We start from the raw sequence: 26,556 nt of genomic DNA, 5'->3' as shown, positions 1-26,556 counted from the left end.
AGGACAACCACACATGGAATGGAAGAGAGGGGACCCCCAACACACCCGGAGAGAGAACGGGGCACGTGTTCTGGTCACAGCTGCCCCCCCAAAAGCTCGGTGCGTGTGTGTGGGGCAAGCGATGGAGGGCTGAGCAGGCATGGGCACCCTGCGGCCCCCCCCCCAGAGGCCTTGAGCCGGCAGAGCCGATGCAAAGCAGCGGTCTGAGCTGCACATCAAAGCATCTGGAGGGCCAGGAGGCCTCTGGCCCGCCTTGAAGGTTAGGCTCCTCCCTCTGCGCCCCAGAAGCATCTCTTGCTGCAGCTGGTTCTGAGCCATCCTTAAGGCAAGCCCCGCAGAGACCACCTCGGAACAACCCCATTTGGGAGTAATGGGGGCGCAACGGACTGGTGCACACTGCCGCCTTCTGGGTGGGGTTTTTTTTTTAAAGCCCGTTTTATTTGGTTTATACTGCATTTATATCTGGATGGAAGATGCTTTTTGCTGCAGAAAAGGAGGGCGTTTGCTTTAAAAATAAATATATACAGATGCCTGGAAGCAGACTGAATTGCTTCTTCCCATTTATCGAACTATAGGAAGCCGCTTTAAGGACATCTTTCCGAAAGGGGAAGATTCTTTATCGACCACAAACTCTAGGGAGTGGAGGCGATAAAAACAGCTTCTTCCAACCTAAATTGCAGCATTAAAAACAAAGCAGGTCCCCAGCGGTGTTTTCTTTTTCGGGAGAAGCCAGTGCTTTGGTGGGTCAATAAGCGAGGCGAGAAAGCGAATGAATCTACGCGGCCTCAGCCTGGCAAGGCCGAGAGGCACTGCGCTCGGATTTGTGTGGGCCTGCGCATGAAGGAATCCCAGGCCGGCTCTGCCTCGGTTTGTAAATCGATCAAGCCGGTGCAGTACGGCCTGCCTGCGCCTCCTCACCCCCACGGGGACCCCTGTGCCTCCCGATTTTGTGGGTCTGGATACAGGAGGCGGAGGGTGCCCAGGTGGAGGGAAGGTGCTTTGGCATAACTCTGGCCTCACCTGCACCGGGAGGCTGCAAAATTGGTCAGAATCCGGAAGGCGTTCCAGCCGTTCCCCATGGAGCTGCTGGAGGCCATGCTGGGCCCTCTTCAAAGGGCGCTCCGAAGTTCGAAGGAAAGACGCTGGCTGAAGGCCATCACTGCCATTTATTGCAGGAGTGCAGAACCTTCGCACCCCCCCCCCGGGCTCCCCGAGACCCTCTGGGGTTCCCTAGATCCTATGCCCCCTTTCCCTGTTCCTAAATATTTTCCCCAGAACACCGGTCATTGTGTGGCACCCCAGGTTTTGCGCAGCCCCTCTCCCACTTTCTAAAAGGTCGAAGATGTTCTTCTCGGGCCCAGAGACTGGCAGGAGGGGCTTTCAGCTGAAATAGGCAGGTATTTTGGCCCTGGCCAGACTAAAACAGAGCATCTTGGACTCTCCCCAAAATGGGATTTGGCCGTGGGGCTGAAAGAGGTCCGGTGCTCCTGCTGGGCCGTTCCATCTCCATCTGCAGGAGATGCTTCCAGTGACGCTCTGGTCTGGGGTGCCTGTGCCCGGTGCTGGCCTGGACGGGGGTCCTGGGGATTCTTCTCCTGGGCCTGGGCTCGGAGCAGTGGTCCCAGGCCTCGTGGCAGAAGCGTCCTGGAGCAGCTGCCCCGGGAGAGATTCCGCCACGGCCACCTCGGCGGGGCCTGCTCGGGAGTTTATGGCCACCATCCCATTGTGGGGCTGTGACGGCATATCAGACGGTTCGGAACACATTTTAGACCTAGCCTTTTTTTAAAGTTATCCCAGAGCTGAAGGTCTGGCCCTGGAGTGTGGGCCCACGGCTTCCGGTCAGGTTTAGAGCGGGAGTTTCTGCAGAGGATGTGGTCTCATTAGGTCAGCCTGATCGACCCCTGAGATTTGTATTTCAATGTATTTTATTGTGTTGTAAGCCGCCCTGAGGCTTCGGCAAGGGGCAGCATAGAAATGTAATAATAATAATAATAATAATTATTATTATTATTATTATTATTATTTAGAGAATCCAATGCCATCAAGTCTTCTACTGGGGGGGTAGAGGGGTCTCCTATCTTTTTGGGTAGGGAGCACATCCGGAATTTCAAAAGACTATCCTGGGCCCTCTCACAAAATGGCTGCCAAGCAGGGCTACTTTGACGGTCATGGCTGGTCACAAAAAATCATTTCCTAGAAGTAAACGGGTGAGACTAGAAGAAAAGCAATTTGGCCACGGGCCTGAGCATCACCACGCCGAGGTGGGGTCTGAGTCCCAAGCAGGAAGCACCCGTACCGATCCAAATAATGACAGTGCTGGAGGCAGCACTGGGCTGTACAGCCGGCTGCGTCCGAGCTATCATGCCGTTGCTTTCATAATTAAGAATTGTGAGAGATGGATCATGATGCAGGAGAAGGGAGCGCACGGTGAAAGAGGGAAGGCCCTGGGTGGCGCATGGGACCCCCTCTCCCAGGCTTATGCCTTCAGGCTCCTGGGAATAGGGCACAGAATCAGACAGCAGAATTGCTTCTGTGTGGGAGATCCTGTCCCTGGGAGACTGTTCCTCTCACCCTTGCTGGTTTCAGAAGGGACAGCTGCATGGTTTCCTTTTTGGTAATGCTTGGAATATAGAAACATAGAAACCGGGTGAGTCAGAAGGGGCCTCCTGAGCCATCTAGTCTGACCCCCGGCTCCAGCCGGCTCCACTCACGACATGCCCATCATGTGCATGTCCAGCCTGTCCTTGGACACCCCCACCGATGGGACTTCAAGCTGCTTGCTACAGCCTTGCAACTGAGAAAGAGGTGTGGGCGTTTTCACACACACGGGAGGGCCTTCTCCAAATGCCATCGGTGGAAGGTATGCATTGCGTATGCACTTCAAAGATGGGCTTCCCTGTAATGCCGTGACTTCGGAATACCCTCCAGAGGAACTGACGGGTGCCCGCCTCATCTCCGTTTTGGCCTCTGTTACATTTCTGCGCCTTGCCTCAGCAGGTGGAGCAGTAATATTTCGACATTTTAAATGTATTTAGAAATCCGTTGTTGTGCTTTTGTTCTGAAGAGTTGCTCCATTTGCTTTTTAAAATATGAAATGGCAGGGGGCGACAGTGGGTGTTAGTCCTAGAGGAGACCCACTGAAACGAATGGGGATTACACTGTTCGCGATGTCCTCTAGCGACAGGAGTCCTGCTTTGCCACCAGCTGGTTCCTGCCACGAACTGCCAAATTCTGCAGGTTGGGCTGGGAAATTTCCTGCGGGTCCTTGTGGCCGGCCTGGGTGAGGTGGGCCCAGGCCTGGCTGCATGGGGGGCCGCTGTGAGCCGGAGGCGGCCGCCCTGGGCCAGAGGAGCCAACAGCTGGACTGGCCGGAAGGGGAGTCCCCGGCTTTCTCATTCTGCAGAGACGCGTGGGGAACAAACACAGGGCATTCGGCAAACACCGTTCTCTTACCTCCGCGTGAGGAAAGGGGGGCTCCGGCAGGTACACCTTTGTCTGCTTATTGTGGCACAACCTTAAGTTCGGGTGGGGGGGGGGGGAGGGAGAGAGAGACAGAGAGAGAAAGAGAGAGAGAGGGAGGGAGAGGGAGAGGGAGAGGGAGAGAGGGAAGCAAAGAGGAATTACAGCCCGCCTGACACAGCACACGGTTCCCTGCTGCCCCCTGCTGCCCAGCGCGGCAGAGACGGTCCAGGCACTGGAGCCCAGCTTGGCCTCCCCTCGGATCTTGCCCCCAGACCTGCCCTGCATGGAAGTGCCCTCCCCCCCGATCTGCCCCTGCCCAGCCCTTACAGTGCCCCATGGGAGAGTCAAGGCAGAGTGTCCCGGCCCTCTGGGGCTCCAACCACATTCAGAACGGAGGAAACTCCTGTGGGAGCGGCACAAAATGGGGCGAGACCCCAGCCCAGTACTGCTGGCAGGGCGATGCAGCCGAAGCCGCTTCAGACCCACTTTTGGCAATGTCTAAGCTTTGATTGTACGGGAGGGCTGCCCTAGAACGGTTTTTCATATTCACAAATGATGATTTATGCTTATATTGCATGTGTATTCGAGAGAGGACCCCAAGGCAGTGTCCATTTTATCCCCACAGCAGCAACCCTGTGAGGAAAGGTTAGGCAAGAGTCCGCGATCGGCCAGCGAGCTTCCCGGCTGAGTGGAAACCGGAGCTGCTGGTCCCCACTCGGACAGTCTCATCAGCATGAGCTCTCGCCGACGCGCACGGTCTTTTAAATTATTTACCTGCTTCTTGGACACTAGCAAAAGATCAGTGTCAAAGGATCTCCGTGCTCATTTAACGCCTAAAATGCCGATAGTGCAACCGTGGAAGGATGAAGCTTCCCTCCGATCAAGTAATGGGCTGGGGGGCTTTTGTATTTAAATAGGAAGCGTGAACAGACCCCCTGCGAAGGGAGACCTACTCGGATATTTGGGCTGGGAAGTTAATTTCGCACAAATCCATATGCAAAGATGATCAAAATACAGTTTGGTTTTTGGGGGTGCATTTTTGGGGACCCTGCTTTGAGATGGGTCAGGATGGAACTGGAGGTCTGAGCCACGTGTGGTTCTCTTTGGATGCATGCCTCATCCACTGGGCTCTGCAGATGACCCATCCCCATCTTTCAAAGGGGCGGGATGCTGCGATGGATGGATGCTGCGGGGGCATTCCTCTTTATCATGGCTTGCGCTTCCGTGGAATACAGCCACTTCTTTCGATGCCCAAAGGATCATCCTGAACTCCAGTGCATTTTGGCACCCCTGGCTGTGGGGTGTGGGGGAACAGGGAAGAGTGAATTCAGAGGGAGCTGAAATACGGAACACAGGGACAGCGAGACCGTATCTCCCTTTCTGTGAAAAGGAGAATGATCACGTCCTACGCCTCGCCCCCTTTCTGACCTCACTGTTAACAGTCCCCTCAACCCCACCCCATGGGCACCTGCGTTTTCCCACCTGGGAGGCACGATCACCCCTCACGCACCTTCTGAAGCATGCTGCTGTTCACAGAGGTTTATGCCAGAACACACCTGTGCGGAACCTTCACGGTGTCCTAAGTCCCTTTGTTGGTTTTGCTGCAGTCAACACACCTGGGCAATCTTCTAGATCGGGGCGAGCAGCTTGTGGCCTTTGGCTCTCATCAGGCCTGGCCAGCAGAGCCAGTGGTGAGAGGGACCATAAGAGTGGAAGCACAAAGTATTGCCCACCTGTTGCTCTGGATGTTTTCAATTTAATTCTTCCTTTGGGAACAGATCTGGAAGCAGCGCCTGACACGGGGCTGCTGCGAAAGTCGCAGTTTGGTTTGGAAAGCTCCTTCCGGAATGTGTTGGCTGATGCACCATCTGTGAGGCCACGTCAACCTTGGCTGATGTGGGTAAAGCCAGGGAAACGCGCAGGAGCCCACCAAAATATAACTGGGGGCGCGGAGAGGCGAGGGGAACTCAATGTGGGGCTGTGATTCTGGACAGCAACCCCAAACTGAGCAACGGGTCCTGTCGCAGCCTCAAGCCACTGGCTTCCTATGACGCTGCCGGCTCCATTTTGGTTCTAAAATTCTGAGTCAGCATTTTGATGAGAAGAGCAAGCAATGTTTTTACCTCGACACAGATGGAAAAGTGGAACTGGGAGATAAACATAGGAAGAACCGCTGTGCTGTGGCAGATGACCTGCAGGGTTAGCCGGCCAGACTGGCAGAGGCCTTGTTTGCGTGACATGCCAATGAGCCCAGGCTGTGACCCAAGTTTCATTCAGAGAAGCGTGTCATGTTATCCAAGCTTGGCGTGACAGATGAAGTGTGGGTTATTCATCCTGGCTTGTTGTTCATCCTGGCTTGTTGTTCATCCTGGCCTGTTGTTCATCCTGGCCTGTTGTTCAGAGAGGCTTGTGCTTAGGCTGGTTTCTCATGGCATCCCAACCTGGCATGTTTTGCTGAAAAGGGTTTGCTGGCAGAGCAGTGAGAAGTCCGGATGCTTTGGATGCCTTCCTCTTCCAGTTTGGTGTTTCACTTGACAGGGCCGGACTTTTTCGCCGCGGGAGCCGAGTCAGCCCAGCTTTGCGTGTTTGTGTGATCGCCTTACCTCTGGGCAAGCATGCATGCCCCTAATTCAGGACCGTGGCATTTTGGGAGCAGCAATTTAAGTGTTCTTCACCCCACTTTTCACACCAAAGGGCCTCCGTCTGCACCTTTGCCAAGGTGGATGAATAAAAGAAAAACAGCATCTCTCTTTCTTTATTTTTGGCAGGAAAACAGGAGAAGAGAAAGCTGAAATTCGCCCACCTTTGAATCACCACAGTCTCAAATTAGGGCTGTGCATGCTAACCCAAAGGTTACTGGCAGCAGTGGCGTGGCTTAATCAACCCACCATGGCTTGTTTCTGGCCTGGTTTACGGTGATGTGCGAACTGCCCACTGGCAATCCAGTGATCCAAGCAGAGAAAACATCTTTCTACATGCAAAGAAGGGACTTTCCCACAAGCAATGGCTCTTTTTCTGATAAAATCTAGGAGTTAATTTGATTAATAGTGTTCTCTCTGTCTATCTGGTTTATTGTGTTTGTTCTCTTTCTGCCTATACCGCTCAACTGACAGACACCCTTGGAATGTTTTCCTTTAATTAAAATCCCAAGCAGTAGTAAAATAACAATCGATGCAGCCCTTGTAAATATTGCAAAACCGAGAGATTAAAAATATTAGCCACCCATAAAACGAATCATAAAAACTAAATTTAAGATTCAGCACCTCCTGGAAAAAGACGGCCTGAGCCTGGAGAGTCAATGGCACGACCCAACTGGACTTCCAGTTGTCTGTTGACCAAGATGGCCTCCGGACACTTACCATTCGGCAAAGATCTGGGAGAATTCGAGCGAGCTGTTGGCCACGGGCGAGATGAAGTAGAAGGGGATGTTGGAGAGCCCGGCCGAGTCGATATACTGGTACAGGCATTCCAGGAGGTCATAGATCACTCCGGACGGGTAGCAAGGGACGAGCACATTTCCTCCATTCCGAACCGTCAGTGCTTGAAAAAAAGACCAAGAAAACAATTTTTTTAAAGAAGAAAGAAGCCCAAGAAGCCCAGATTAGACCTCCGGGACTGTTATCTAGCAAGATCCATCTATCCACCTCCAAAAGCAAGCCAGGAAGAAACCCACAGCAGGACATCCCTGAAGTCTGCTTCCTATTTTAGGCAAAGGTAGACTGCCTCTAGACAAGGCTAAGGCCCATCAGCAGATCCGGGCCACCCTGGATTGATCAAAACCCTCTGTGCTTGCGGTTGTGCTTGCAACAGCCCTGGGACCAACATTTTAGCAGAGTAACCAGGCGTGGGGAGACCCAGGAGCTTCACGCTGGTCTGTTTCACAGGGCAGTTTTGAGCTTTGGTAGTACAAGAGCCAGAGAACACATTCCTATATATTTGCCGGTGCGGGTGTTGCTCTGTGCCCTCAAGGCAACCCCACCTTAAGGCACCCCCGTGAATCGAAGTCTTCCGAATGTCCCGAATCCTCCGCTCCACTCTTCTAATTCCAAGGCAGAGGCTTCCTTTATAGACTCACAGGTGCCTTTTATGAATCCTTACCACATGTTTCCTCAACCTGCTGCCCTTCCAGGGGCTGCACTGCAGTTCCCATCATCCCCAGCCGGCCCTGCAGTCCATCACGATTGCAGGGCTATACCACGTTCCCTCTCCTGACTTGCCCCATGCCACCTCGCCTTTTTCTAAACGTCCATCCCCAGCTTCTTTCTGCCTGCCTTCAAAAGGAAAGACCCTCTGCCGAATTCAGTGAGCAGAACCATGAGCAGAATTCCGGATGGACGCACATAGCCAGCACCGCTGCATTTCCGGATTTCTCTGAATATCTGTGTTGCTCCGATGTTTCCAGCAAGCCTTTGACTTGCTGAAAGTCCATGGCTGTATTTTAAATATCCTGCCAATGGCTGCTCTCCAGCTTCCTCTTGGCAATGGCGCATTCAGACAGAGATACCTCCAGAATTTGTGGTGGTTGTGTTCATTGTCCTCCTCGAACGCTTTCTGCCTTTTTCCCCAGTGCAAAGGAAGTTGCGATACAAATTAAAAACTTTCAACAAAACCGTCACACAGAAAACAATGTAAACGAAGCAGCAACCTGCAAAGCCAACATACACAGAAGTTTTCAAACTCAAGAGATTAAAAACTGTCTGGGAAGAAAACGTATTTTCACCCAGTGATGGAAAAACACCCGGGATCTACTGGGTATCACATCATGTGCATCAGGGATGAGCCACTGGTGCATACTGGGGAAGTGCTGAGCTTCAGGGGACAGTCTTCTCAGTAAAGAGCTTCTGGTCCTGGCCTGACCCCTCCCCACCCGCCCGGGTGACCCCTGGACCCCCCCAGACAGGAAATAGAAGGCGGTTTCTTGTTGCAGCCGAGCCTTCCTCAAGCTCATCCTCAGCCCTGATTGTGTCTCTTCACCCTTGATTACGCTTTGGTTCTGACTTCTGGCTTGCTCCCCAATCCTCCTTAGAATAGCAGAGTTGGAAGGGGCCATGAAGGCCATCTAGTCCAACCCCCTGCTGCTGCAGGACACCACGTTACACCATCCCACTCAGAGGGCTGCCCAGTTCGCCTTGAATGCCCCTAGTGTGGGAGAGCCCCCCACCTCTCCGGGCAGCTGGTTCCACTCTTGTGTTGCTTTGACAGTGAGGAAGCTTTTCCTGGTGTCCAGCCTGAATCTGGGTTGCCGCAGCTTGAATGGATTCTTCCGTGTCCTGCACTCGCATCAGCAAGAAGAGACCTTGACCTTCCTCTTTGGGACAGCCTTGGAGGGACTTCTAGAGGGATACCATGTCCCCCGCTCTGTCTTCTCTTCTCTAGGCTGAATAGGCCCAGTTCTCTCAGACTCTCCTCACAGGGCAGTGTTTCCAAACCCTGGATCACTTTTGTTGCCCTCCTTGGCATGCCCTTTGGAGTTCCAAGTTGCTCTTCACACCTGACTTGTCTCGGTCTCCAACTTGCTTTTCTGCTGGGCTCCTGGTTTGTCCTTTGCAGGCTCACCTGCTCCTTGATCCTGTCCTCCAGTTATCTTGCTCTTGCCTTGCTTTTCTACCCTGCCTCTTGCCTTGACCTTCTGAATCCCAACCTGCTCTTTGACCTTGACTCCTGGCTTGTCCTTCGGAGCCCTGACCGGCTCTCCTCCTGGCTTGTCAGTTGGTCCTCGGACCCTCATCAAGGCTTGTCCTTCAATCCCAACTTGTTCCCTGATCCTGGCTTGTCCCTTCAGTCCTGACTTGTTGCCCATCATCTGATTCCCGTAGGTGTCCTACTGCTGAGCCATGGTGCTTTCCCAGTTGACATCTCGAGCACGGAGAAATATATTCTCCAGCTACACATTTTCTGGGCAGGAATACATGCAACAGCCCATGGCAGCTGAACTATCCTTCCACGCACGCCATTTAGTTGGGAATTCAGTGCTGCTGTGCCTGAAGAGGGCAGCAGAGCTTCAGTATGCGAAAGACATTTGGACTGCAAGAAAAATAAATTAAAATAAACAATTCGTGTTATTTTTAAAGTACAGGGCTGGGGAGGAAGGAGGAAGAGATGAGAATTTTGGGAGCTTTGGCACCTTGAACTCCCAGTAACAGCAGTGGCAAACTTACAAGCAGAACACCAAGCATTTCAAGGAAAACTAAGATTGCCAACCGTGGGGAAGAAAATCATTTGGGTATCTGAACAAGCAGAGGGAGATCCGACAGAACACGCTCCCGTGGTCCAAGGCAGGTTTCCCACCATGGGGTCCTCCAGTTCTTTTCAGCCACCAGCTGGGTGCTGTTGATGCTAGTTGGTCCAGAAGATACGCAGGGCCCCGTGGTGGAGACATCCACACTGTGTACGGGCAACAAGCAAAACCATACAAAGATGATGTCAAAATGCCACTCAGTTAGAAGGCAAGAATGCGACACAGCTGGCGTGCAGAGCAGATGGCAACTGCCAACTGGCCTGTGGGTGGTATAGGGTCGAAAAAATGGAAACACAAAGGAATTCAGCACTCAAGGGACTAGGCATGTAGGAAATACCAATGCCCCGTGTCCCCCCCCCTTGCTCTCTCTCTCTCTCACACACACACACACAAAGCCAGCCAGCTGAGCATTTAAAGGCGAGCTGACATATTCTAAAAGAATCTGGCAATCTTCAAAATTCCAGAAAGACTCACTGGAAAATAGATTCTCAGTTCTATTCTCCTGGTACAGAACAAAAGCTGACAAAAGTGTGAGATGAATGGCATTGAATATTATGCCACGCTTTCGGTCAGTAACAAATTTAAACCTGCGTATGTGTGTGCATGCAAGCACGTGTACAAATTTATGTCATTGATGCAAATGTCGGAATCACAGAATCATAGAATAGTAGCGTTGGAAGGGGCCATGAAGGCCGTCTAGTCCAACCCCCTGCTGTTGCAGGACACCAGTTTGCACCATCCCACTCAGAGGGCTGCCCAGTTTCGCCTTGAATGTCTCCAGTGTGGGAGAGCCCCCCACCTCTCTGGGCAGCTGGTTCCACCATCGTATTGCTCTGGCTGTGAGGAAGCTTTTCCTGATGCCCAGCCTGAATCTGGGTTGTCACAGCTTGACTTGATTATTCCGTGTCCTACACTCTGGCATCAGCAAGAAGAGATATTCCTCTGCGACTGTCACTTGGGTTATTAAAAAAGGGCCTCTTCTGATTGTTTTCAGTTGTACTCTGAGTGCTTCAGTAAATCCATTTCGTTGCAAACCACCCCGAAAGTTTCCGATGAAAAGTGGTATATAAAACTGGGCAAACAAAGGCTCTCTTGCTCGCCACACTTCCAACTAGTTCGAAAATGATGTCATCCACACCTGCAGCATTGTACCAGCAAGACAATTATCAGCTTTTCCAACAGTGAAAATTAATTTGCTAATTCATTCTAAATTTGTAACAGCAGCTGTAGCTATACCTATGTATAAACCATAGGCTCAATTTTTTAAAAAAGAAAGAGAGAAAAGAGAAAGAAAAGGCAGAGCTGATGTTATAAATATCAGTTTGATTGTCCTCATGTTTTAACCCCCAGGGGCCTCATCTGGCCAAGACGTCTTGCTTTAGAGGTGAGGACACTTTGGAAGAAACAAAGCCACCTGTGTCAAAGATGAGATACAGACTATTGAACACTGGGATGAACTATGGATGCAGGAGCGGAACAAATGAAAGGAGGCTTATGCGGAGGATGTTTTGTACGGCCTTCCTATGTTCCTGAGAAGACCGGGGGATGCTCTGGGGTCCGCCTGGGTGAACGAATTGTCAGCTCCTTGCCACGTCCCCGGAACAAAAGACAAGGGACCCCTCTTGCTACGGACTGCATACAGTTCTTCTCTTCCGCTATGGCAGCATCTGCCAGCATGCAGAAGCCCCAAGCCCACTTTCCGGAGAGTTGCGGGGGAAGTAGCTTTAGCAGGACAAAACCTAGTTCTCACAAGAAAAGCTGCTCTTATCTACAGAAAGACTGAAGGAGGCAGTTTCAAAGCAATTATCTCTGGGACTTTTTCTAACGAGCCGAAGGGCACGAGGGCTTGACACATCCCTGGCTTTTGGACACTGGAGAACCCAGCCTCCAGAATCTCTTTGCCTTTCTTCCAGCAGAGATCACAGAACACACTTGCCAAAACTCACAAAAATCAGCAGAGAATCAACCAATTTATGCACAAAGGGCAAGCACCCAGAATTAAAACTGTAACTCAGTTAAAACAGGCAAATAAAACAAATTAAAGACAACTAAGCCAATTTGGACCGGATACGCTCTGCATCCTGTTTAAGGCCATTAAGAGAAGCACAATGGATTAATTAAAAATGCACACACACTTATCATCTGTCTGATAAATGAAAAGCCAAGATTATGATTGATCACAGATGTGCAGCGCAGACCTATCCATGTGTACATGCAATTAAGCACAGTTCAGTGGTTAAGAGCATGGAACTGGGCCGCAGGTGATCCGGGTTCAAGTCCCCACTCAGCCATGGAGCCCACTGGGTGACTTTGGGCCAGTCGCAGACTCTTAGCCCAGCCTACCTCGCAGGGTGATTGTTGTAGGGCTAAGACGGAGAGCAAGATGAGGAGAATGATGTAAGCTGCTTTGAGTTCTTAAAAAAATGGTGGGGTAGAAACCTAGTAAGTCCCACTGAATTCCGTTAGACTTATTCCCAAGTCAGATTTAAGGATGCTTAACTCCATCAGAATTAATAGGAATAAATGCATTTAACTCTGCAGTGGGTTACAGCCACTACTTACAACCAAAAGTAAAATAAAGGGCTATTTCAGTCCACCAACAGAATGTCACCGCCCTGCAGAATGTTGAACACCTTACTTTTTCAACCCAAACTTTACCCCGGTGAGATCAAGCTTTCATTAGCAGACCTGTATTCTCTTTTACTGCCACTTCGCCCACTAATTCATTGTATCTCCATACTGCCCTCCAGCCAAAGTGCACCGGGCAGTTCCAAAAGAGGGAAGAAGTCGGCATTCCCCCCAGATATCAAGCGGTCTAAAGCAAAATCAAACATTAAAAAGCAAAGCCTGACACAAAGAATTGAGACAACTCTTAATTGAATGTTATTTCTTATTAACATTCCTTCCTGTTGCTGCTTGGAAGATTCGGGGCCCCTGTTTGGTGGGGGGCAGACAAGAGTTCTCTGGCTGCTGAGCCGAGCGGATGCTTCCAGAGCTTGGCTTCCGCAGGCTCCTTGGTCATCAAGAGTAGGAAAGAGGACAGACGTCTCGGCTTTTGAGAAGAGGAAGGAAGAATTTTAAGGAAGCATGTGTCAGGATTTTAAATTGGCCGAGAGACAGACAGGAAACTGCCCAAGGCCTTGTCAGAACAGCGCTTGTTGGCAACGGAATCATCCACTTAGCGAACGCACAGAAGCAGACGATTTGATCTCATTATGCGACTTCCATTCCAAAACCGACTGTTTTTTTCCTATTCCTCCCTCCAAAGGTACAGCTTGCATCTCTCAGAAGCACTTACTGTATTAATGAGCGAGGCAAAGGCGCATCGTAAAAAATCCGAACTGCTAGTTTTATGCCAGAGAGAGAGAGTGAGAGAGTCAAACAGTTACTTCGGTTCCAGGAATCTCACAGCAATTTCCCACACGGGGTTATGAGTCAGATTATAAAACAAGCAACAGCGATCCTTCCATCTCCCTGCCTCCCTGCATTTCTGGCACTCCGTGGCAAAACAGCCCCCCCGTGCCGGCCACCTACCAAGGTTGCTGCAGAATTCGCCCACCATCCCGTCCGGATTGGCCGTGGGAATCTGGGTGAGTCCCGTTAGGATGAGCACATTGCTGTTCTTAAGAGACGCTTGGTCCATGGGCTGGAAAGACAATGTTGGAAAGACACATTTTAATTGGACTGAGAGCGTCGGCCTGAAGAACCACAGCTCGCAAAAATTACCCGGCCTGTGCTGCTGGGCTGTAGCCTCACAGATGTGGCAGGCACTGGTTTGGAGAAGGCTGCTTTCTGAAAAGGGTGTTTGAAGAAGTCCTCTTCGCAGCTGCCTGAAAGTCAGAGGCACACTCACGCATGCAAACGGGAGGGTGATATCCCCGCAGCGAAAAGAGCAAAACAGGTAAATGGGGATCTATAAGAAAAATAAGATTTCCTGGTCTGATGGCTTACACCACCAAGAGAAGAACCAGAGAGCTGCATGGGAAGAAAGAACCGTTCTCTCCACACAAAGGGCGTTTTAAAAAGGCTTGGCTTGTTAAACTCCTCATCCAAGTCCACAATATAATGCTAAGCACAGCCCTCTTTCTATGATTTTTATTTAGAATGTTTTTATACTGTTCGTCAACCAAATGGCTCTCTGGAATGGTTTACAATAAACTAAAGGTGCAAAAAACATGATCCCGTAATCATCCCAAACCCTTTCCTTTTGCTTGCTACACCACAAGGTGTCTTTGTGTTCTAAACAGTGTCGGAGACAGATCTTGGGCTTTTATGTCAGTACTATGGGAGAGAAGTCATTATTGTTCCCTTGGTCCAGCAACCCTCGGTGAAACCCGAAATCTGTCCTGTGCCTAGGCAGGGATGGATCTAATTAAAGGCCAGGTCCTAACCCTGGTTAGACGGAGAAAAGGCCTACAACTCGCAGCCCACCGGGAGCGGCAGGAGGGCTACGGTATGCTGAGAATGAGCAAGGCTGCTTCTGTTGAAACGTGTGGAATCGTGCTCTCCGTTTGCCCAGGGCCCCCTGAACTTCAGTCCAAGGCCGTTACGAGCATCCACTGCCAACAGAACTTGAGATGTGATCTTTACGTCAGTCCTGATGGCCATCGTTGCCAGGTGTGCCTTCAGAATTTCCTCTGGAGTAAAGCATCTTCAGAGGAAAAGAACAGCCTTGCTCAGTCAGACCTGAAGCCCAGCCAGCCCAGTACCTTGTCTCCAACAGTGGATGGCAGAGGTTTCCAGGGGCGAGCAAGCTAGGCAAGGAAACGACAGCCTCCGCAGCTGTTGGACCTCCACCCCACCTCTTTCTGCATGGTGCCTCATCCACCTATCACTCCTCAGAGACGTGGGCAGAAACTTTCCCCCGCAAACATGCCCAGATCTTTGGATCAGCCATGATGTCGCACTCGGCGCTGGAAGGTCGGGCAGAAGCCACTTTGCACACGGCAAGCAGTGCAGCGGCACGGATGGAAGAAGTTTGCAGAAGTTACAAAAAGGTAAAAATGAAATCCTCATCAAACGAAAATGCCAATAAGACTGTAAAAGTGATATTGAATCTGCCTGTGGAAAATATAGCTAATGATTATGCCGTATTCAACAGTCATCATTTCATCTTTCAAGCGGCATTGATTTCCGGGGTCGCTGCAGAGATGATACTTTGAAAGACTTTCGGCAAACCTTCCAGGCTGCCCTGTCTCCTTCCCCGCCGACGGTCAACCTTCGTTCTGCTTTTTGCCATGCAGGCGTCGATATTCTAAGTTACTGTCGTTGAATCGTATCAGGCAGAGTGTCCTTGTGAAGCCTCACCTTTCCCTGTAAGAAAGGTCTTTTGCGTTCCAGTTTTCTGGAGACTTCTTTCCGCAAACCACCTACGAGGAGCCCTGCTTGGTGGGTGTCGGAAGCGCATCTCGCTCAGCCTGAGGACTGAATTCGAGTCTGGCGATGCTCCGGTGCAGGGGAGGCTGGATGCAAAAACGGTGCGGGCAAAGCGTCACCGCCAAGTGCCCAACCCGAGAGAGCAGCAAATGATTGGCAGGCTTTGGGAAATGAGTGGGACCCAGCGAGCGGGGAGGGGCCTTCGGGGTCACCCTGCAGGGCTGGGACTGGGACCCCGGACTGGGACCCCAGGCAGCTGGATTCGGCCTGCAGTCCTGGGGGTCATCCATATATGCCCAGACGCCCCTTGAGATCTGCGGGAGAGGCCCTCCTCTGGGAACCCTCAGTGAAAGAAATTAGGAGGGTGGGTACTCGGAGGAGGGCTTTCTCTGCGGTGGCGCCTAAGTTATGGAACGCGCTCCCCAGAGAGGTCCGCCTGGTGCCATCGTTATTTGTTTTTCGGCGCCAGGCGAAGACCTTTTTATTCAAGCAGCATTTTAACTGTTAATATCATTGGATTTTATCTGGCCAGGGTGGCTTATTTTATACTGTATTTTTGTATTTTAATTTAATGTTTATATTCTTGATTTATATTATAATTATTTTAACTTATTGTTGTAAGCCACCCTGAGGCTTCGGCAAATGGGGCGGCATAAAAATGTTTTAATAAATAAATAAATAAAACACCCAGATCTCCTCCAAGAGCTTGCTTTTGCTGGTGGACCTCCGGGTGTTCCCACAATGCCCACAAAGGTAGCATTGAAGGCTAGCATTTTCCTTGCTTGCTGCTTGGCTACTAGTACTGAGTGGTATACCGGCCCTGAACATGGAGGTTCCATTCCGGCTACCATTCCCTGGATCTCGGATTTTTGCGTATCAGACGCTGCTGCTGATGCTGCCTAAACAGAGCCAGTATAATGTGCTGGTGTGAGCCCAGCAGATCTGAGTTCTAGTCCCCATTTGGCCATGAAAGTCCTTGGGCAACTCTGGACCAGCCACTGCCTCTCAGCCTAACCTACCTCACAGGGCTGTTGTTCAGAGGATAAGACAGGCCATGCAATATACATTGGGTTGCTTGCAAGAGGCAAAAATGGGATATGAATGCATTGTGACAACAGCCATCATAATACTACTAATAAAAACAGCACCATAAAATTCAGGTAATGGGAGCTTGCAAGAATCCCAAGGTCTGCAGAAGTTAAAATAAAAGAAATAGAAAAAAAATAGTGGGGATGTGGAACCTACAAAAGAAGCCTGAATTGCACCGAATGTGGGCAGGGACTACAGAACGCTACTGAATTATTACGGGAGCGTGTTGCCAGCATCGGCACCGGAACAGGCGCATCAGGAGTGGCTGAAATTGCCACGCGGCCTGTGGGTTTCATATCCCTGCCCTGTGGGACGCTGGGAATGCCTCCAGAAGAAGCCCTGATTTTTCAAAAATGATGAGATGTTGGAGATTGGGAAAAGAAGCGACTGCAAGCAAGTTTTTAGCATCCTGTGGAAAAGGTAAGGCATGAACGGAGGGAAATGAGTTGTGCATGGACTCCCATTCAACAGAGCCCCTTTTTCCCACTGCGTGAGTTGCAGGAAGTGACCGACATCAGCCGTCTGCAGTAGATTCCACCACCCACTCACTCCATCACTTTGCCAAACATGTAACTACCTTGTGCTGGAAAAAAAAATATGGATCTTGCGAGAATTAATTTACTGGAAATTACATCCACAGCAGTATGAAGACTTTGCCCTTAGAGGAGCAGGGTGGACGAGTTAAGCCATCATTCCTTCAAGAAAAGATAATTCAAAGAGTGATGTACAGGCAGTCTTGAAACTGCCTTTAAAGATTATACAGTGAAATATGCTGAGCTTGAATATTAAATAAAAGAGGGCAAGTGAGCAGAGAATGAGTGGTAATTTTTACTCTTGAGTAGGCACACAGAAGCCGATCCAAATCAGGACACTAGAGTGGAAGTGGGGGGTGGATCCTTAACTTGTAGCCCTCTTATCAAGACCCCGACATCTGCAACTTGCATGGCAAAACAGCAGTAACACATAGCAGGCGGATCACTATTTTGCAACAGAAGTGGCAGAACCGGACACTTAGCTGGTTCAGAAAAGAGCAGCCAGGATATTCATGGGGACCGGCAGGTATTCACATAAAATCCTGGTCTCCTATCGGTTCCACTGGCTACTAATTGAAGTCCGGGCCCAATTTAAGGTGCTGGTGACAACCTACAAAGCCATAAACGGTTTGAGTCCGGGATACCTGAAGGAGCACCTTCTCCCCTGTGTGCTCCCCCGCCCCTTGCAATCTGAGGGGGAGGTCCTTCTTTGGGAGCCCTCCCTTGAAAGAGATCAGGAGGGTGACTACCCAGAGGAGAGCCTTCTCTGTGGTGGCACCCCGATTGTGGAATACGGTCCTCAGAGAGGTTCGTCTGGCATCAATGCTTTTTTCTTTTTGGTGCCAGGTGAAAACCTTTTTATTCTCCCGTTATTTCCAGGTTTAATTCATTTTAATTGGGATTTTATTGCGAATTGCTGGGTGCTGTGCCATTTTTATTGGTGCTTGTTGTAAACCATCCCGAGACGCCAGTAATGGAACAGTCTGTAAAAGCTTTAAATAAGCAAATAAATAAATAAAATCTCATGTCCACACTGGATGGGAGGGTGTGAGGGTAAGAGGGTGAAAGTCCTCTACCCCTAATATCCAATCGTAAATTGGACGTGAGCAGATCTAGGGAATGCGAGACCTGAGCACCTCCCCTCGCTTTCTCCCCTCAGGCCAGGAAGCAGCAAGTCGGAGGGGCTTCTTTGTGGTGGCCCCACTACTTGGAATAACCTCCGATCAGAAATAAAATTGGCAGAAATGGTGACTAGTCTCTTTCAGACACACGCATTCCCACAGGCTTTTCCTGACCTGTGAGCCAGATGTTTTACTGTCCGTGATGCTTTTCCAAGTAAGTGTTTTATGTGTATTGTGATGTGAACCGCTCACTGTGAACTGCTTACAGGTGTTAATATCCAGGTTAAATCCACAGACCCCAACCTCCCACAGACTCAGCCTCTTCCCCACAGGCCACACCCGCCGCTGACCCAAACGCCCGTGAAATCCAAATTTGAGGGTGTGCCGACGCCTTACTTCTCCCACGCCTTCTAACTAAAAGCTTTATTGAGTTGATGCAAGCCAATCAGACTGACTTAAAAGTATAAATTAAGTGTATTGCAGAAGCCAGTTACAAAAGAAACAAGCGTGGTTCTAATAAGGTAACCCAGAAACGAGCGAGAGCCAGTGTGGTGTCGTGGTTAAGAGCCTGGGACTGGGACTCAGACAATCCAGGTTCGAGTCCCCGCTCAGCCATGGAGCCAACTGGGTGACTCTGGGCCAGTCACAGACTCTCAGCCCAGCCTACCTCACAGGGTGGTTGTTGTGGGGATAAGATGGAGGAGGAGAATGATGCAAGCTGCCTTGAGCCCTTTGTAGGAAAACGGCAGGATATAAATCGAAAAATAAATAAATAAATAAATAAATAAAAAATAATACTAATACATTCAGGAAGTGGGACCCCTTGGTTCGACCTTGACGGCAAGCCACGCACACCTCCTTTCTCCCTTCCGGACTCAAATTACCCACACACGGCTCTATGGCTGATTTCTTGGCACACCAGGCCCCACTCAGCTGGTCTGCCCTCCTTTGCTGAGGCCGCCCCTCTCCTCCTGAGCCGGTTTGCTTTGCCTCCGCATGGTGTCTGAAACAGACGGACTCTTCCTTGCAGCCTGGCTGATTTCTGGGTCGACTGGCCTTGGCACCCCAGTGGCGGATTCCTAATTCTCCTCCTCAGGGAGGTCACAACCTACTCCCGCCTCCCTAGGACGCTCCTTTGCAGAAGACATGGGCCTTGCCCCAAGACAATCCTACACAAGTAGAGGCAGTAAAAAGACCCAGAACACCCAGCATGCTGGGCTCAGCGTAAGCGGCTGGGGCATACTGGGAATCATAGCCTGTTTCTCACTCTATACTGGCAGAGGCGGCATGTTACCACCCTGAGTTGTCCCCTGAATCACACAACCAGTGCCATGCTGTTGGGGTGGAGAGTTTCATCCCTTTGGAAGGCAAGGCTGGAGTTCTGCAGTGCTGTGGTACCTGGGGATGTGTGGTGAGCAGCGAGGATCCCGAGACGTAAGAAACCTTCTCGTAGTGGGACTGTATGATCCAGTTGGAGCTGCCGAGCGCATAGCCGGAGCTGAGAGGAGAAACCTGCACCGCACCAAAAAGCTCCTGCAGGGAAGGGGAGAGGAGGAGAAACAACGCATGAAAACCATTCCAGAAAACAATTCCCCCCTGCACGATGGATTGATACAACAGAGGTATTGATTTCCAATAGCTTTGGAGACCCTCAATGGGCAGAAGAAACGTATCCGTGAGTGACAGATACCGGAAGACAGATGAGAGGAGAAAGCTGATCCCCTAAGGTCCAGCATGTCATTTTCCCAGAAATATCTAGCTGGTCAGAAAAGAGGATACTTTAGCCGTATCCTGTATAAGGCATCTTGCATCCTCAGCAGTATACTTAAAACTGCTTTTCTCTTTCCACAATGAACCCATTGCTTGCATTTAACATATCTATACCCTCAGCTCCTTGACTCCCATGTCTAAGACAGCTTACAGCATAAATTAAGGAGATACTGAAACTAGTTAGACTGAAAGAAGCAGAAGGAAAAACAAATCCGTTTTTCTTTAAATGCAGGACCACCAAACCGGTATGTCCCACACAAGTAAAAATGACAAGACTGAGGCTGCGCTCCTTCGGGCACATCACGAGATGGCTGGACTCCTAGGAGAAGGCAGTCGTGCTGGGGGACGTCAAAGGCAGATGAGGAGAAGGCAGGCCAAACAGGAGATGGAAGGACTCCACAAAGAAATTCTCAGACTTGGGACTGGAGGTCTCGGAGGGCTTTCACGCATGGGGCCGCCAAAGGCTGGGGACTTTTACGAGGGGCGGAAGGCCTCCCAGACCCAAGTCACAAGCTGGAGGAGAGAGGAGGGCTGCAGCTTTCTCCCAAGGCCCCCAAAGGGGATACTCACTATTTTCTGGGAGTACCCCACCAGCTGGACCCTGCTGAGTGCGGAGTTGACTTCTTGCATATTATAGCATCTCCGCCACGTTGCCACCTCGACGGCATCCTTGATGGGAGCAGGAAGCAGCCTGGACAAAGCAGATTCGATTAGGGTTACCAAAACATCGCAACTCTGGAGAAGCTTCCGGAGAAGCCAAATGCGGAGGAGGAAAAGCATGGGATGAGATCGGGCGTGTCAAAGCACCAGCGGGTCTCTCTACCCAATCCCTTTCCTAACCGTAGGGGCAGGAGAGATGAGAGATTTTGTGATATTTATGGTCTGCGTTGCCTCCCAGGTCCTTACCGCCAAGAGCAAGCCCCTAGCCCTGCTCATTTTATTCACGGAATCCTGAAAGACCGACTCGCTTGAAAGAACGAGAGGTCCAAGGAAAGTGAGTCGGAGCGGCGCCCTACCAGGGAGTGAGCCTGGGTCTTCCAAACCTTCATCTGCCAGGATCCAGACTGTCCAGACTGCAGGCTGCTAGCAAACACACCCCTTTCTCTCTTTCCCGCTCCTCTTCCTTCCCACCCAAAAGGTACTCAAAGAAGGGACAGACTGCTTTTGTCAGAGAGGTCAGCCAGCCACATACATTTGGAAATCGGGCTGTGGGCTACCTCTTGCCCGAGGGGTGTGATCTAACCACCAGATGTCTCTGCTTGCCCTCTCCATCAGCACAGGCTCTCACTGGTTCTTCTGAACCGCTTAGCGTCTCTCAGTAACATCAGCTGTGGCATCCTTCGCAGCTGCGTGGCTGGGATGGAGCTTAATGGCGTTCGATGTGGATAAGTGCAAGGTCTTGCACCTGGGGCATAGGAATAGGTGTCATAAGCACAGGTTACGTGACAAGTGGCTGGAGAGCAGCACTTCTGAAAGGGACCTCGGGGTGCTGGTTGACTGCAGGCTGAACATGAGCCAGCAGTGTGATGCGGTGGTCAAGAGGGTGAACGCCACCTTTGGTTGCATAGCCAGAAGTGTGGCTTCTAGATCAAGAGAGGTATTACTGCCCCTCTATGCAACTCTGGTGCGCCCGCAACTGGAGTATAGTGCTCAGTTTTGGGCCCCTCATTACAGGAAGGATATAGCCAGGTTGGAGTCAGTGCAGCGTAGGGCCACAAGGCTGGTGGCTGGTTTGCAGGGAATGCCATGTGAGGCGAGACGGAGGGAACTGGGTCTCTTCAGCCTGGAGAAGAGGAGACTCAGAGGGGGTCTGTTGGCGACATACAGGTATGTGAGGGGGTGTCACATGGAGGTGGGTAGAGACCTGTTCTTCCCTGCAGAGGAAGGCAGGATGTGCTCCAACAGAGCAAAGCTCAGGGAACCAAGGTTCCATTTAGATGCCAGGAAGCACTTCCTGCCAGTTAGGACCCCAAGGGTGTGGAATGGGCTTCCACGGGAGGTGGTTGAGGCCCCATCGGTGCAGGTGTTCAAGGACAGGCTGGACATGCACATGGGAGGCATGTCATGAGTGGAGCTGGCTGGAGCTGGGGGTCAGACTAGATGGCCTGGGAGGCCCCTTCTGACTTGCTCAGTTTCTATATTATTGGAAGAGCCCACAATAGTTTTGTCCATTCCCAGTTTTGGTCCAGAAGCTGGCCACCTACTTTGAATTTGACCTGCACCATCCTGTGCTCAGAGAGGTTTCTCACCGACAAAGCTGGTCCCTTTGAGGAGAGGGACTGGGCGAATGCCTTCTAATGGGAATTTTGCTTACTGGGATCACTGGAGATGTTGAGAGAGGGTTGTGGGCACTCTCACAGAACGAGCGTGGGCACATGGGCATCCCCGCTTGCCAGCTTGCAGTGAAAAGAATGCATTTTCCAAAATCCGAAGAAGCCGAATAAAAGTCAGGAGGGGCAGGAGCCAGAAAGAGCACGTTCTAGAGCTCAGCAGTCGAATTTGCATGCGGCACTCACACAGGAGCTGGACGGAAAGAGTCGCGCAAGAGGTATTTTGTTCCTTGGCAAAAACATTGTTTTAGACATTTTTATTTTTATTTCAGTTTGCAAAGGAAGTCGGAGAATGATATCCGAGAAGCTGTGAATGGCAGCATCACAGCACATAAAAAGAACGGTCATCTCCTGGGACATAAATCTCTTACAGTACCAGAAGCCCAGGCAGGAAGGCAAGGAGAGCTGCCAAAGAAGGGAAGAAGAATGGGGTTCTTATTTTGTATATTAAACAGATGCTAAATCAAAAGCTCATTCTAGCCCATTTTCAATGATATATGGAAATCGGTCAAGTTTTGCCGATCCATTTGTTTAAAAGGGGCTAATTTATGGGTGAAGCTGTTGGGTCGCTGACCTGTTCTGCCATAATTCAAGATACCAGAGAAAGCACTAAGGATTCAATCTGCCAAGTCCACCAGGAGCACTTAGCATGGGATGGCCACACACCGCTCTCTCCTTCCGCTTTGCACATGCAAATTCGACTTGGCACGCAGCTCTCTAGGCCATCCTTCCCAAACCAGTGGACGGGCAGGTGTGCACAAATACAGAAATAACACACTCCTAGCCAGAGGTGGTTTGCAGAGTATGGGGAACGGACAAGATGGAGGGGCTAGGAATCATGAACCCCAACCCCGTCTCAGGGCCCAAACAGACGATCTTGCAAGACGCAGCAAGTCGCTGCCTTTTTCCTTTGCTTGTGTTCTCGAGTGGATGCTGGAGGCACTGCTGGATCCTAGACAAAGTGGATCCTGGAGAAAGAGCGCTCGTGGCTTAACTCTCCACCCTGCTATGGGCCAGAGCTGGACTGAGGAACCTAGGCTGGCAGTGTCTATTTCAAAATAGTGGCATGTTAAGCAAAGTCCGTGGATTGCAACCAGGAAAATTTGGGTGCCTCATCTGGTTCAGACCCCTAGCAGCAGGGAGGGGGAACGTTAAAGCCCCCCCCCCCACCACCACCCTAGAGTCTCTACCACTATTATCCAGGGAGGCAGAGGAAGGGAGATGAGTCAGAGAGACTGCAAAACCCCAGCACTTTCTCCCCAGCTGACAGAATCCGGGCAGCTTCAAACCATGCCGAGGTCCTGACACAACTTGAACTGCTGGAGACTGAGAGAAAACAGGGGTGCCAGCTGGGAGAGAGAGCGATTCTAGCCTGAGGGCACCGTGCCACCGTGTTTATTCGGCAGCGAGGCCACCGCTGGCTTCAGCGAGGTCTTCTCCCAGGTAAGCCCCGAGTCCTTCTCGGTTATTCATCAGTGCTGGAGACGGCCTTCCGTGTGCCTGACATACCCTTAGTATAAATAGTTTTGATGACGCCGACAAACCTGGCCAGCTCACTGTTCGCCCTGACTCAGGACTGCTCATGAATAGAAACGGAGCACAATACAGACCGCTGCTGGATGCCGCCCCTGCTCATTTCCTCACATTGTGAAAATCTCTTGCTATTTTAACCGTTAATAGTATTTATTTATTTTATTCTTTGGCCAGGGCGACTTATTTTATACTGTTAATTTATATTATTTTAATGGAAGTTATTTATGTTTGTGAGCCGCCCCGAGGCTTCGGCGAATGGGGCGGCATAGAAATTTTCTAAATAAATAAATATTTGTACGCTTTGCTTCCCGCTCTCGAGTCGGATCCGGAGCGTAGGAGGACCAGTCCTCATATTCCAGTCTCCTCCAGTGCCTTTCAGCTGTGTCACGCTATTCCTCCCTCAATGATGGGACCAGTAGTCCGACACACCTGGAGAACACCAAGCTCATCATGCCCAGCACACAGCTGAACCTGGTACCAGCGTCTAAGAAAATGCCTTGATAGGATACAAGACTTGCAGTGAAGTCTGGGCCGTTCTTTTTCTTCATCACGCCTTATGAATGCAGTAATCTGAAATTAACTGTATCTTTAGGAAGATACACAATCGGGGGCATCAGCAAAGACGCCTGTTTGCAGAAACAACCCTCAAGTGCTGCGGATGAAGGTTGTGACCATGATGTCCAAACCCAAGATGATGGGGCTGTCTGTGAGTTTAACACACCCGGTTAAGCCATGGTCTAGGGACTGGGGACAGCTCTTCCACAGACGCACCCCAAGGAGAAATAGGAACTGATTCCACGTCACATGAGGGGGAGGAAGGGGAAGGGGTGTTGGCAAGGGGCCATGGCTGTAGGATCAGGAGGCCACCAGGAATAGCAAAGATGGAGAAGAGGGGATCTAGCTGTTAGCTAATCTTTCGGAGGGCAGCCAAGCCGGGCCTGCGGAGCCCACGGGAATGCAAGTTCCCAACGACGAGAATTAGGAGGCACGAACACAAGCCCCAAGGGTCAGGCAATGGGGGAGAGGCAATCCAGGGTCACATGGTATTCAAAGAGACTCTCAGCCCAGGAGAGGACCCTGTGCAAAGATCCACCACCACGAGGACGGGCCTTGGTAGCCCAGTACGCTTGAGAACAGTGGACTGCAGCACCCAGCTGCCGCCTCTCGACAACTCTTTGGCCTGGTGCTTCAACCTGGAAAACGGATTGAAATTTGCCAAGTACAATTCTATGCAACACCTGCCTGGATCTTTTCGTCTCTTTTAGCTGCAGGAGAATGCTTGCCTACCTGTTTGCGGTTTGCATCGTAACAGTAACGGAATAAAAAAAGGGCTTGAAAAATTTATTAGAAAGTGAGCTGGGGCAGGGCACTCCATGCATGGCTTGTTCTTGAATTCATCTGGAGTTGTTTTACTCACAAAAAACCCCAAGTTCCCAGTTTGCACCCCTATATATAATTAACCCATGAACCGACTGCTGTAACATCCTAGGCCCCGACTCTCTAGCCACCCCGGCGAACACGTAAGATTCTCCACTCTGCTCCCCATAGAATCACCCAACTGTTCAGACTGTGCCAGTGTCTGAGGCAGGAGAGGGAAGCAAGCAGATATAATATAAACTATCAAGATGCCGTTTGATTAAAAAAAATAAGACCCAGCAGCTGCAGCCGCCGCCACTCAATGGGGTTAGACGTCGCCAGCAATTAGCTCAGATTGCACAAGGTAATGGGGTACAACGCAGGCAGCTCCGATGTAGCACTTAGTATATTCCCAGGTTTAAAATGCTCCAGCGCTCTGTATAATAAAGATAACCATTTGGTTGCAGGAAAACTATTTAGGGCGGAAGCAACTGAGCTGAAAATGATAATGCTGTGAAGCAACACTTGAGGCTATCGTACGACGCAGAGGGAGGGGGTGTTGCACAAGCGTCACTGACAGACTGCCACAACAACCACGGTTAACTAAAAATAAAAGCAGAACTGATGGGACTGCTGTCCTCGGGTGTCTTTGCTTCGTTTGCCATCACTTGCTTTTTAAGCATCATCATCCGCAGGAAGAGGTTCCTTCATTACTCCGGGGTGCCGACTGTCAGGTCCTGGCAATCTGAACTCTCAGGCACTGAGGAGCTTCTTGGCTTTTTGCCTGATCTCCAAATCTTGCTCCTTCGGCTTGTACTTCGGCTTTGCCAACTTTCTTTTGGGAGAAGTCTGAGCCGGAGTAGGGCACCCCTGGCTTTTCTTTGCTACCACTGAGTACTTAAACCGCCATTTCTTTCTTCTGCCTTTTCTATCTGAAGAAAACTTTGTTGTTGCTTTTAGCATGTCTCCACTGATGCTCAGCTTTAGCCTTCCTGAAGCCACCTGTGTAATTTCATGACACCTGCCTGTGCTCTTCCTTTGTAGTCTGGCTTTCCTTCCACTTCCTTCCTTCCGCAGACTCCTCTCCAGTCTCGGCCTTCGTGCCTGAAGCACTTCCACACCTTCCATGGGTGCAGAGTGAGTCCCAGTTCTTCTGCTCCTAACTCTCATCCTTTTCCTGGGAGTTTCCCCTACTTCATTCCCCCTTGCCTGAAGATTCTCCTCTCCTGTCCTGGCTTGTTGTTGCCCTTCCAGCACCAGCGCCCAGTCTACCGTTGCAGAAACATCACTCTGTCTAAGAACTCTTCATTCTCTTGAGCGTGAACACTCGTTGCTACTGGATTCTCGCTTTTCTTGTCAAGAAGGCAACCAGCTTGGACTTGCTGCGTGTTGGCCACAAGGCAAAAAAAAAAGGCCATGCAGTGATAAGAGGCAAGTCTCTGTGCTATGGTGGTGGTCCACACCCCCCGCCCCAGTTAGCCAGAGCAAAATCTATTCTGCAGCATTAGCAAATGCTTCTAAGGCTCGATTCAGGTATACCAGCATTCCCTAACCTGGCTGGCTGGGAATTATGGGAATTGCAGCCTATCGGTAAGTGGCAGGCTGAGAAAGGCTGACCTCCCATCACACCATGTCGGGGAATTTAGATGCAAGATCGTGGAAACCTGCATACAAAGTTTTTAGTAATATAGCATGGATTATACACAGACTTCTCAGCTCTTAGACTTCTCAGCTCTAACTAGGAGTGT

General features: G+C 50.6%; 1 protein-coding gene across 2 annotated transcripts in view; it reads right to left on the bottom strand.

Annotated features, from left to right (window-relative positions):
* The window catches only part of INTS9 (integrator complex subunit 9), a 68,986-nt gene that overhangs the window by 13,191 nt on the left and 29,239 nt on the right, over window positions 1-26,556 (bottom strand). For both annotated transcript variants that reach the window (XM_044450251.1, XM_044450252.1), the window contains exons 7-11: window positions 20,160-20,280; window positions 19,218-19,352; window positions 13,235-13,346; window positions 6,822-7,002; window positions 3,454-3,514 (exon numbers count right to left, since the gene is read on the bottom strand). In XM_044450251.1, coding sequence (XP_044306186.1) covers window positions 3,454-3,514; window positions 6,822-7,002; window positions 13,235-13,346; window positions 19,218-19,352; window positions 20,160-20,280 — 610 coding nt within the window. The remainder of the gene's footprint in view (window positions 1-3,453; window positions 3,515-6,821; window positions 7,003-13,234; window positions 13,347-19,217; window positions 19,353-20,159; window positions 20,281-26,556) is intronic.

Source organism: Varanus komodoensis, unplaced genomic scaffold, assembly GCF_004798865.1.
Source record: "Varanus komodoensis strain SLA01 unplaced genomic scaffold, ASM479886v1 scaffold64, whole genome shotgun sequence".
Lineage (NCBI taxonomy): Eukaryota > Metazoa > Chordata > Lepidosauria > Squamata > Varanidae > Varanus > Varanus komodoensis.
This window is presented reverse-complemented; position numbering and strand designations above follow the sequence as displayed.